Here is a 13,275-nt window from a genome sequence, read left to right as displayed (position 1 = left end):
ATAGTATTTGTAATGGTTTTGTTGTGAGTTCAATGATTTAGGTATAGAATTTTTAGAGTGAAAGAGAGATTAAGTGAAGTGAGCAAGCATTCTGGAGAGTGTAGGAGTTGTATTGGATTTAAATGGAAACCCGCGGGAGAGGGAGGGGGAAGGGGGTCCAGCCTGTCTTAGCAGTAATGTTTGCGGCAATAATCACGGATATTTGCGCGGTAATATGTGCGGTAAAGTGCCGCTTCTGCATCAAAACGATTCTCTCTCCTCATTTTGAATTCCTCTCTCTTGTTTTGCGGTAATGGCCCGCGGTAAACACCACGATCTCTCATAGTGTGAGGTGAGACGTTAATATGTGTGAGTTGATTTAATTAAGTCAGTATATGTGAAGTAATATCAATACTAATTTTGTGAGTTGTCCTATGTGCAGGTTGCGACGCCTAGTCATTAGTGGACCAGATTTCATCTATATGCTTTGTGAGACACAGACACGCTTCTGTGTCTCTTTCTTGTACAAACAGTTAGTGTTCAGATAGTTATTGTTTCCCTTGTGGTTATGATTATTGTCATTGTCATTGTATAGACATTTATTGTTTCTCTTTCTGGTTATGCTTATGGTTATTGTTAATTTTGTTTATGGTTATGGTTATCTGCATTATGGTTTTGATCAAAGTGGTTATAGCCATTTATGGTTATGCTTTTAAGTTATGGTTATGGTTCGCTATGGTTATGCTTTTAAGTTATGGTTATGGTTCGTTATGGTTATGCTTTTAAGTTATGGCTATGCTTTTCAGTTGGTACGATTGTCTTTCATTGGCCTTAAATCTCATGTGAGATCTTACATGGATAGCATGTAGGAGGCGTATACATGATATGGTTTTTTTTGAAAAGTTTATGTAAAAACAAAGGGAACTCTACCAAAATTTCTGCGCACGGGAGCATGGTTGATATTTTGGTGCTGCTCGCTTTCTTGGGCAGAGGGCAGGAAGTCTGGCTGTGGCTGTGTCCATCTTTTAACTGGGCACAGGCCAGGCTACCTGCCCTCTGCCCAAGAATTTTTTTTTCTGTTATGGTTGTCGCTATGTGCGTCGCTATCCGCGTCGCTAATAGCGACTGGTTTCACAGCGACGCGGATAGCGACGGGCCGCGTCGATATCTGCGTCGATAACATGTTTTTTTGTTGTAGTATGCGAGTTATCGATCATTCCTTGTATGGGTTACCTATGCGTGTAAGGTGTTACCGAGGGGGAGTACCATATGGAGCCGTGAAGCTGATGAGTGGTTTATATATAATTTATGGTTTGTTTTGGTGAGTTGATAAATAAGAGAGGGAAAAAGATAACTGTTGAGCACAAAACTTCTTAAAGACAGAGAGTATTGAAAGGATTGCCACATGGAAACCTTTTTTCTTAATTTGGCAAGGTCCTATTCTCAGCTGTGAGCCATGGTTACTTTGAACCCCATTGGAATCCCGAGTAATTTGAAGACACGTCCGATAGGTATATCTTGACATCTTGTCGTAGTAACTGACAAGAAATATTTCCCATTAGAATCTTCAAAGCAAGTTTTGTGGTGTAATGGAATTAGCCTTTTAACTTGAGTTGGAGCAAAAAGTGAATAACATATTGAGCATTTCCTTGAGAATCCTTTGTGTGTAGATGTAGATTGAGAAAGAAAGTGATTGGATGGACAGAGCAACACTAACACATTACTTCATTAACACGGCATGATCAAAACTTGTAAAAGAGAGAGAGAGTTTAGAGAAATTGACACCAATAGAGGACCAGATTAGTTGGAGCCGGTCCCCCCTCCAATAGGCATTTGTATTATAGATTCTTCCATGATGGAAGAGTTGTTTACAATACAACTGGTTGTGTTCCTTGGGACCTTCTTGATGAGGTGAAGATGGCAAGCTTCACTCACCAAGCATTAGCATAACAACAATAAACATGATTAGCATGAACTTGAAAAAAAATTCCCAGCCTCAATCCTAAGACCTCAAACACCATGAAAGGTGAGGAGAGCTGGCAGGGAGTGAGGAAGAAGAGAGAAGTAGAAATAGGTCTACGAGAAAGCAATAACCCCTTTCACATAATCACTCATAGCCCTTGTAGCATAGCTTAGCATAGGGATAATGGAGATTGAAGAGATTGATAAGCAAGCATAAGCATTCTCTTGTGTGGATTTGCATCCATAGCCAAGAGCTTGTGGTAGTAGGCACTCAACTTCTCAAGCTTGCAGAAGGAGATGGAGTTCTTGCTTCACAAGAGTGTGTGAAGGGAAGAATGAGAGTGAGAGAGGTCGTGGGATGCTCAAATGAGAGAGAGAGAGGGAGATAGCTAGGTCGACCCACTTTCCAAGGCTTCCCCTGAAGCTCATTAGGCCATGTAGCCCTCTAGCCAATGAGAGCTTGGCTCCCTTTGGGGCAAGATGTGTAGTCTCTTGACAAGTGTACTTCTTTCCCTCTTGTGAGGTTAGGCTAGCACCCCCCTTGCTTAAGCACAACCCTTGCCTGCTTGAGCAATGTGCCTCTACACTTGACATGTGGCCCCTTTCCTTTCATAAGAGTATGGGTCCTTGGTGAGGTGCATACTTCCTACACACATCCCTCATTTGTAGGGCTCGCCCCCCTCTTTGTAGCAAGATATTTGATCTTGGTAAGCAAGCACGCCCCCTGCTTAAGCACAGCCCTAGCTTAAGCAAGCTGCCCCCTTGCATGCTTGGACCTTAATTGACTAAAGAGTAAAAATTAACGACTATGTCTTCAAGCTTTTAACACTTACCTTTGGAGGCTTTAATGAAGACAACCCTAAGGTCTTTTGCTCCATTGGTTAACCTTGCTCTTTGATAGACCATTTCTCATTTGGGTCCCTTTACTATTGGCCCCACATTAAGTGATCAGTTAATATGAGAAAATCATTTGGGTTAATTAGATATTAGATTTAATGACATGTGGTGGTTTATTTGAGAGCCACTTCACAGGCACAAAACGGTAAGGCATCCCAAAATAGTCTCAACAAGTCCTAATCAGCCTTGCACAATGCGGTAGTGTCATTTGCAAACATTTGCAGACATAGATCAATATCAAAGCCAAAGATTTTGATCCTGTGTTTGATGTCTATAAAATTATATGGGGATATATGGTTAGTAAAGTGGTTTTCTTTTTGTGTCACGGTTGTTCGTATAAGTCTCATATGGGGAGAGTGATGTGAGAAGGTGTTAGTCTATATTATGGGATTGAAACTGATGCATTTTTTTGAGGTCAAATACTTTTGTTTGCATGTCATGGCGTACCCAAAAATAGCAAAAAGATATATTTCACATTTATGGTATATGCTTGATCAAAGTGGTGGGGCTATTTTGCATCATGGTTGAGTCAATGGGATGATGTCATATGATTTATGCAACCTCATGGGTGGATTGGATGTCTCATGTGCATGTGTATACTACTTTCCACCCTTCTAGATCAAAACTAGCTCTATGTGCTAGGGGGTGAGGGCGGTCATAGTGCGTCAATTATGCATGGTTAACATGATCAAAATAGTATTTTGAAGTCATGTTTAGTTCCTGGTCGCATCTTTTTTATGCATAAAAAGTTCATTCTTTTAGGGCCATGTGTGTGTTGCTCAGTTTGATCGCAATGTGTATGGTCAAACTCCAAGTGTGGGAGTTGGTTCAATAAGGATTATGGTTTATGGTAAAGGGTTGAGATCCCTCATGGATTATGGTTGTGATTTTTGATGGTAGAAGCTCGTGTGGCTCTTGGATGGTTATGGCTATGATGCTGAAATTTTTGCAGCCATGTTATGTGCTAAAGTGGTTCTGCAGGATGGATGTGCATCACCCTGAGATAGGTAATAAGCATTGATTTGGACATTAAAAGCAAGCATAATTGAGATAATCGATGTAGGAAATGTTGGCTTGTGCAACAAGCCTATTTCTAGCAATCCAAGGTATCAATGGGGTGTTCAATATTGACTTCCTTTCTAGTATGCCCTAGGCAATGGCATGTACATGTTTAGGTTTAGTGATGTTGATAGACATATTGAATATACATAGTAGTTAGACCTCAATCACACAGCGTACCTGCACATGGCCAAAATGGCTTTTTTGGACACCCTTTGTGTCACATGAGCGGTGACAATCTATATTATAATTTTATTTCTTGCAAGTTGAGCAACCGACTGGACTAGCGTAGTTGTAAGGTTGCCCATTCTCGTCGCCCATGCTGAAGGTTCAATTTAAATTAGGTGTTTTTGTGCTGCTTAAAGTGTAAGTGTGCGATGCTAGCTTGATGTGGGCAAGGGGTTCTCGCGACGAATGACCTGTCGCACCAATGAACGACTACCAGCTCAAAGTCACTTACATCATCCGAGCAGATGTATGTGATAGGGACCTTATGCTCGTAAGCTATATGAATAGATAAATAGAAGCCATTGTATGTATTGAAGAGTGTGCACAACAACATATGGATTACTTACCTTAATCCTATGAAAACTAAAAATGGCACAAGATGTGGAAAACAACAAAAAATCAATCCTCGACTGAGTTAATTGAGTTGATATTTCTAAGGCGTACTCATAAGACTCAAGCATACAACATTGGTCCAAATCTAGTGTAGCTATTCAAATGAGGTTCTCACCAACACTCCCAAAATACCCCAACACAATTGGTAGAAACTAATCCCCAACTATTTGCTAGAAGTGAAAATAAAGATTACTAATGTAGAGTTATTGAGAGGAGTTTTGGGACAACGAAACTAAGTGCTTCATTTTCTTTAGTTTAGGTAGCCAAAGGTTAAGGGATTCTCTATTTTATTGCAGTAATACTAAGAAGAATCACATACAAAATTACCAATCCGAGCTGGCCCGACTAGTACATGGAGGCTACGAAAGGGTGTCAAGCCCTCAAAAAAACCTAGTCACAACTTACTTTTGTCTCAAGAGTGAAAATCTTTAGTGAGTGCCATTTAACAAAAGCTCGTTTAGCAGTTGCAAACCTTATCCAAACTTATGATGAAGGTAAGCAAGATCAAATGGAACCAATTGATGGTCTTAAACACACCATCAGATGCTTGGACAAAAAAATGCTTCTAAAATATTGACTTAATTTGAGTAGGTTGATTTCTACATTCGATGCACTCACTAGCTTCAGTCAGGGGTGACTCTAACCCTTCTCTAATCTCTCCTATTCTCAAAATTCAAAACAAACTTATACATTGAGAGAAACGACAAAAATAGCAAGAGAAGGGTCACACACATAACTTGGAGATACTGCGAGAGACTTACGTTGTTGTGAAGAGCTTTCACCTGAAAGCACAATGATGTTCACATTATTACAAATAGACCTTGCACGAGGGAGATATGAGCAGCTCAAGTAAGGAGGTAGACATAAATATAACTCAATTGACCTCGCGCACAATTCATTATCAAGAAAACTTGAGTCAATCTTATAAAAGTTGGCTTATATACCTTAGCCAAAAGGTCAAAACGAGATCTAAATGGGATTATCTAATCAAAATGGTTCTATGATTAAGTTACAATCTGATAGTTCTTGGCCCGAGTCTAATAAGACTCTTATGTACATTCGTAAAAATAATAAATTATAATAAACGTTGAGTCAACAAGTTGGAGCCACCTTTTCATAAGATGGTGCAGTTACAAATTGGCCATAATAAACTGGCATCTCGTGGCTCTTGTTTGCTTGGTTGCCAACTATTTGTGGATCTTCCTTGCGAGTTGCAATAGACATTGCCCACAAGATAACAAAGAGAAACCCTAAGTAACAATGTGTTCATTTTAGATTTGCTACTGCAAAAATTCCTTCTGTTGCTTATAATTTTCTTGTTTTTACTCTAATGCCTAGATGCAGGCATCATCTTCAATATTGACGTCGATATTTGCTCAACAAACGAGAGAGAGAGAGAGAGAGAGAGAGAGAGAGAGAGAGAGAGAGAGAGAGAGAGAGAGAGAGAGAGAGAGTTTCTTTTGTGCCATGCACATGATTATTGCTGACATGCAGTAGATATATCACATGTGGATAGCTAAGTGAGAGTTTGAGTGAGAGTTTGCTAACAAGACTTTCATTTAGATGAAATCCTAATAATAATAATGAAAATGGTCAAAATACCCTTAAAGTTTGGGGAGATTCCCAAAATACCCCTTGTATCAATTTTGGATGCATTCTCCAAATTTTGCATAGTTTAGTCTGTTTGACGATAGAGATCTATCTTTAAGCCCTCTTTAAGTGTCTTATTTATAATTTTTTCACCAATGAGCTCACAAATAGAAGAATTTATGTCTACTAATGCTAAGTTTTTTTGAGCTTTAGAGCCCACAATGCCATCCAAATCCAAGTTCTATCAGAGGGAGTTAATCTTCCTATGAAGACTTGCAAAAAGGAAAGTGTTGGAGATGTGCACGAGAATGACAAGGGGTATTTTAGAAAACTTTAAGGGCATTTTGGGAATTTCTGGAAAAATATGAGGGGGTATTTTAGGAATTTTCCCGAATTTCAGGGGTATTTTGGTAATTTTCTCAAATAATAACAAGACTTTCGAAGAATCAAGAATCAAGAATCAAGAATAATAATAAGGCAAACCAAATCCTCATAGGTGAAAATGGCATGCTCGTTGCCAACCAGTTTTTCTCTGCTGCACGTGGGCGCCTCCCGCAAGCTCTCTCTGCGACAAGGAGCTACGCACCCGCAAAACAGAAGAGTATTTTCCCTCGGAAACGCGGTTACCCACTATACTTCATTAACCGTAGCAGCCCTTAAAACATCTCCGCAGAACAAGGATGACAGTGGCTTTGGCCATTCTGTGTGTAAAGCTTCCGTTGTAGCTGCTGTCGCGTTATCCATTGCTTTCAATGGTACGTCTCTCAATCTATTCTCCAGTTGTCTTTCTTTCTAATCACTAAGATGATAACAGCGTAGGGAAAATTCCTGCGTGCTTTTTTTCCAAAGATATAGCCTTCAAGTCTGTGCAGTTCAAAAAGAATTTCGACTACGTCCTTCAAAGCGGACATGAACATCAACCTTTAGTGAACCATTTGTGGAAAATTTCTCTTAATGCCCATATTGACTTTTGAGCATTCAAGCTCTAACATTCCTGCTGATGTCTTTTCCAAACCTTCATAACCCGGAAGGGAACGATGTCAATTTGGGCCCAATTGCTGGTCTGCTAGCAATCCGAGGAGGAGAACTTCAGTACATTAGATGGTGCTGACGCTCTCGTCCAATTGATATTCTTGGCATAGAAGAGAGTCCGTTTCTTTCACAAGGACTAAAGCCGGAATCTTGTGAAAGAACCACCCTCTGTGCAATACGCTGTTGCAATAAAAATAAATAAGAAGTACAAAGTAGAAGATTTTAGATATCATAGTGGGAAACAAAAGTGCAAGGCACATGGCAAATTATGGACGAGGAATTACCAAGTCAGTTGCAACTTCCCTTACCACGAGATTGGCTCCAATTGTGTCTCTCTAAGTATAGCTTTGGGTGATCTAAACCAATGGCTTCCATTGTGGTAAAAAAGAATCTCATCCTCGATCTTAATGAGTTGCTTATCATCACTCAAAATCTGTATGATGTACTGTCCATCCATTATGGAACTCTTCATTCTGGTATTGGTCCTCTTTCCCCAAAGACGATGCACGATGATAGCCACTGTATAGATTGGCCTATGAAAATTAAAGTAGATGCCACGTTGTCTTGATAGCTTAGACTCTACATAAGGCATCCATAGATTGTGTTGTAACAAAAACCTTGCAAATTGCAATGACTCGCATTTACATGATTGATGTTGAGAAATGATTAAGTAGCCAAGGCGGGCATAGATAACTATTCAGTGAATTCTGCTGTCATACAACAGTCCAATGATCTGTTCTCTGTATCCATAAGCCACAACACACTGCAAATGGGACTCAATTCTTTGTCAAGTCATCTACGGTCCTTCACCGCGATTTCTTGAGTACGAGACGAGCAAATGCAAGAGACTGCCTCATTTTTTCTAGCCCATGCTGCCCACTCTCGATTCAGAACTGGGAGCATCAATCTTTGCCGCACTCCAGCAATTTATTGTTTTTTCAAGACGATAAACGTGTATGCGAAAATGAGTCTCGTAGGGTCTCAAAACCATTAAATCACTATTTTTGTGAACATGGCAAGTACATTTGGTCTCTTGGTGACAAAGTTCACCATGTGTTGGGCAACTTGGAAACATTTCTTCACCCACGCAAGATCTCCAACATCCTCACTTATCAATTGAGTGGGCGCCAGATTTTGGGGCCAATGCCTCCGGGCACGGAACTACGCTGGCCGTGTCAACTCTATTTATCTATGATAAAGCTTGTGAAGTTGTTTAAGTGATTATCCTGTGTGTTGTGTCAGATTTCCGACTTGGGGTGTCCAAGTTTGTTACAGTGGTATTAGAGCTCAATCGATTTTCTTTCCACCAGGAAATCCGATCTTGTACCGCGACACACATGGATTCAAGTGACGAATCCTGCAGGAATCAGACAAACCCACCCGAGAATTCCGGATCGGGTGAAAATACGGGAAATTCAAATGGGCAATCGGAAGAAGAGTACGGGCCTCCACGGCCTACGGGAGTATGAATGAATGGAGATGCAGCGTCAACAGCAGGTCGATGCTTGTGCTAAGCAGATGCTACAATATTCGAAGGATCCACAGTACGGGAAATTTTTGATCTGCCATCCGATTGATGAGATGCATTCCCGATGGTGTACGGCTATCGATTCACCATTTAAGTACGCATTGAAGAAACCACTTGTTGCACGGATGTACACTGAAGATGAACTCGATGATGTGATCGAACGACGAGTCAACCAAATATTGAAGACCACGAAGCATTCAAAGAGACGTAGCAAGGGAACAAATTACCCTGGTTATTTGGGTCGACAGTCTTCTTTTGCAAATGCACGAAAAGCCAAGAAGTGTGTACGCTTCAAGAGTGTGTCCAGTTTGTCCTCATCCTCTTTTGACATTTCCGACAACTCTTCCTCTTCTGATTCCAGTGAGAGGACAGAAAGGGCAAGAAACGACGAAAGACCCAAAGACATGGAAAGAACAAGATGAAGGCCAAGAAAAGCAGATTCCATTGAAGATTTTTTCGCAGTTTTGAGGAGGATTCATCCTCTTCTTAGAGTGCGGACTCTGATGATCAGATGTTTTATTCAAAGAGGAAGCACTTTTATACCCAATCAATACGACTTTCTCAAAGATAAGAGCAAGAAGACCAAAGAATTCAAGGAGGGTGGATGTCACGTGCACATCTAACCCTATGTGCATGCGGACAACAGCGCTAGCACTTTCTGGCAGAAGAGGCAGCAGAGACCCAACATCTGGCAGTGCACCTTCTCAGCAAGATCGGCGGAACTCCCTAGTGTTTTCAGCCATCAAGACATCCATTGTTTTCTGCAGGTAGATCAACCTTGGCGTTTTTGCTGCAGTGCACCTGGCGTTTTCAGTCAGCAGTACCACATCAACCTTGGCGTTTTTGCAATGCTCTAGTGCTTTGCAGTTTCTCGGCGTTTGATCAGCCATTGCATCCGTGTTTCCAGATTTTAGCACTTAGACTCTGCAAGATCAGCCCCAAACCTTGCAGATCTCACCTACCCGCAACAAATCCTCGCCGCACGGTCAGATCAGCCAGCGTTTTCAGTTTCAGCCCGCTGTTCGCAAATTTCAGCATCTACGCTTTCAGTGCATCGTCGTCGTGTCGTCGCCATCGCCGTCCTCGCTGACACAGAGTCAGAATTCAGCAGATAGTAAATTTGCAGATTTTAGCCCCTAGCGTTTTCAGATTTCAGCCCGTCTCGTCGCGGTCATCATTGTCGTCGACATCGTCGGCAAGTCCATTGCATCTAGACCATTGTAACAGATTGTGCAATCAATAGCATAGACCTCTCTCTATGGAGAGAGAGGGGCCCTTGGAGGAGGGTATGACAACAGTCTAGTGTCGTATTCTTCTCTCTCTCAATCTCAGCATCTTCATTTACAGTGTCATTCACTTTGTTTGTGATCATTTGCACTCTCTCACTAAAGGAACGGAAGGCTCTCCCTTCCGTAAGTAAAAGGAACCCTTGAGCACAATTCGGAGCACTCATCTTGAGCAAAGTTCAACATGCACTTACGTTGCACCTTACTGTGGAGAGGCAATGAAATTTGACACCTTTTAGGTTTTCGAGATGCGCACAAGGCCCTCTCTTTTATTCAACAATTTGGCATCGCTTTTTTTGGAGGCCGCTACTCAGAGCACTCCAAAATCAGGAGGGCAGCATCCTATTTGAAAGGAAATGGACGGACATGGTGGTCCACTCTTTTGTTATGATAAGATGCACCAACGAAGTGGCTGAAGTTCAAGAGACTTTTTATTTCCTCATGGCTCACTCAAGAGTACGAACATGACGTGATTACCGCTTGGAATCATCTTCGGATGGCCAAGGTAGATACTCTGGATACTTATTGCGAGAGATTTTGGGATGTTTTTCTCCCTGCCTCATCTTTTAAAAAGATGAGTTTTAAGTAGCAAATTGAGTGATTTTGTTGTGGACTTCCCAAAGAGATACGAGATTACTGTTTATTACAGAAATTTGAGTCATACAGCAACTAATGGGACATGCTAAGCAAGGGTTTTCTATGCATTCGGATAACGTGACTTATCCAACAAATCAATCTTTGACTCTAAGGACCCAATAAGATTCGACAAATAATGACAGAAGACGAGGAAAGAGAGATGCACATCCCTGACTGACAGAGGAACAGAAAGACGGATACCTCAAAACGGGGAAGTGTTTTGACTGTGGGGAAGAAGGACATATATCTGCGCGGTGTCCCAAAAAGGCACAAGAATAAGAACGACCGACAGACCGAAATAGAATTGGGCGAGGAGATACTTGCTCCAAAACAGATATTGAAAAAGGAAACTGAAAGGAATACAAATGTGCTGACAATATTCAGCTTTATGACTTTATGAATGAACAATTTTGAAATAGGAATTCCCCAAGATGCTCTGATTTATGTATGAAATTAATGTGTTTGGAAGATCTTGTTATTTGTGTACAGATAACAGGTGAAATCGAGAATGAGATCATGATGAATTTACATTTGAATGCAATCGAGAGCAATGACAGCTCCAGAATGAACCCGATCACGAGAAGAATCATGAATTTTGAATGATGATGACCGATGATGAATGAGATGACGGGATACTGTGGTGAGCGAGAGTTCCCAAGGGATGAGATGGCTACACAGGAAAAGATGACTAGACTAAATGAGTGAAACACTCTGTTCAGTATGAACTAAGTGTGTGATTGATGAACTTGAATTCCCGGAAACGAACCTGATTTTTGAGTACTCATTCATATGATTGTGTTTGAGTGCAGGATTGAAAAACGAAATGATTGAAAGATGAAATGACTGCAACATTTCGGTCTTGAGAAATCTAGGGCATGATCATAATAAGAATTAGTTAATCTTACATCAGTAAGGTCCGGTGTGGATCTAGATGCGATTTTAACACATTGCTAGGAATCCTGGTCCTAGATCTGGATGGATTTTATGTGATATGATTTGAATGTGATGTGAATGTTCAGTGACTGTCGTCTTTGGGCATCCCATCTGTTGGGCTCTCATTACTCATAGCATCTGGATGCAGAGTCTGAGTGTGAGATCCTGCGGACTCCCTTATACTTTGCACACGGATTAATATAAAAAGAAATACCGAAAGGGGCACCAGTCTTTGGGGCCAATACCTCTTTGCACAGAACTATGCCGGGCCGTGGTCTTTTGTGATCTGTTTTAGAGTGAATCTTTGCTGTGTCACGGAAGAATCTTGACTTGGGGTGTCCAAGTTTGTTACACTCCTTATGTATCCCAATTGGGTAGGGGGCTCTCGCATGTTGCGGAGTCAATTGGGGCTCCAAGAAAAATTCCTTTTGTCCACGAATAGGTGATTAGGATGCCAATCCCACAAGCTTTACCAACTCGATCAGCCACCCTCCAGAGTCCAAATGTTGGCTTGAATGGACAGGGAGTCAATTTCCAGGCTATGCATCGGGTTTCTCCACCACCCACGGTACATCGTGTGTATTTCAGGGGTGGATCTATGTTTCAAAGCATGGCTGGTAATGTGTCTGGAAACCAACAATACATGCCAGGAGCAGTCTTTGGGGGTATGCAAGTCATGATGCCAAACCCCATGTATGGTAATATTGGCATGTAGCAAGGGTTTCAGTGCAATCAAGGCCAGTTTGAGGTGTCACAAGGCAACTTTGGCATGGCTGGTTTTTCTGACCAGTAGGAAAATATGGCGCGAGTGACTCAAAATGTCAATGGCCAAGGGGCACCGATGATCCCTATTACAGTGCCCATGTTGCAGACACTTCCCTATGATAATTTGGGTGTAACAAACTGTTGACGTGTCGAAACCCTAATTCTGTTGAAACCCTAACCCTAAAATCAGAAACCCTAATTTTACCCAAAACCCTAATTCTGTTGGAACCCTAACCCTAAAATCAAAAACCCTAATTCTGCCCGAAACCCTAACCCTAAAATCAAAAACCCTAACCCTAACCCTAACCTTGATTTGTTGATGTGGCGGGCTGACACGTGGCCTGCTGTACGGACACCAGTGCGATTTACGAAAAGCTGGCAGCTTTTGGCATTGCTTCTTGGACCAGGAGCTTTTCAGTTTTGAAGGCTTTTCACTGTAATTGCTTTTTAGGCCAAGGGCTTTTAAATATGAGGTTAGGGCTCATTCTCTGGCATGCTTTCGGGAGAAGATGCAGAGTCTGGAGTACCGGCTTGTACTGTATTGATGCAATATAAAGAAATACCGAAAGGGGCGCCAAGGTTTGGGGCCAATACTCTCTGGGGTGGAATTCCACCACTCCGTGTCGCGTGTTGTCTCTCTCTCTCTCTCTCTCTCTCTCTCTCTTTCAGTTCAGTTGTTATTTGAAGTGCTTAAAGTTGTTCAGTCTGTTCTTTTCTATTGGCACGTGGTGCCTGCCTTGTGACATTGGGAGCACTGGAAAAGCCAAAACCATACATAGGTGGTGCAGTTGTGAAATTCGATACTTTCAGCGGGTTTGAGGACAAGACGAAGGCTCTTACTTTCCTCCAAGAGTTTGATAGTGCCTACTCAAGGGGAATTCATAGAAGCCTCCAAGGTCAGGAAAGCTGCTACTTTCTTGAAAGGTAATGTGCGTACATGGTGGACGACGCTGTTGATGCAAGGACAAACATCCGCCACATGGTTTT

General features: G+C 41.7%; 1 protein-coding gene across 2 annotated transcripts in view; it reads left to right on the top strand.

Moving 5' to 3' along the window:
- The first annotated feature begins 6,580 nt into the window (after positions 1-6,580).
- LOC147454449 (thylakoid lumenal 15.0 kDa protein 2, chloroplastic-like) overlaps positions 6,581-13,275 on the top strand; it is a 48,362-nt gene continuing 41,667 nt past the window's right edge. Inside the window, exon 1 of one of the 2 annotated variants that reach the window (XR_015188627.1) lies at positions 6,581-6,863. Coding sequence is in view for 1 of the 2 variants with exons in the window: in XM_086516404.1 (XP_086372530.1) it covers positions 6,611-6,863 (253 nt within the window). In the remaining variant the exon portion in view is untranslated. The remainder of the gene's footprint in view (positions 6,864-13,275) is intronic. The other variant, XM_086516404.1, reaches the window with a different exon arrangement.

The sequence above is a fragment of the Adiantum capillus-veneris genome, chromosome 7 (genome assembly GCF_014529385.1).
Source record: "Adiantum capillus-veneris isolate H3 chromosome 7, ASM1452938v2, whole genome shotgun sequence".
NCBI lineage: Eukaryota > Viridiplantae > Streptophyta > Polypodiopsida > Polypodiales > Pteridaceae > Adiantum > Adiantum capillus-veneris.
The sequence above is the reverse complement of the archived record's forward strand: the minus strand, read 5'-3'. Positions and strand labels throughout refer to the sequence as shown.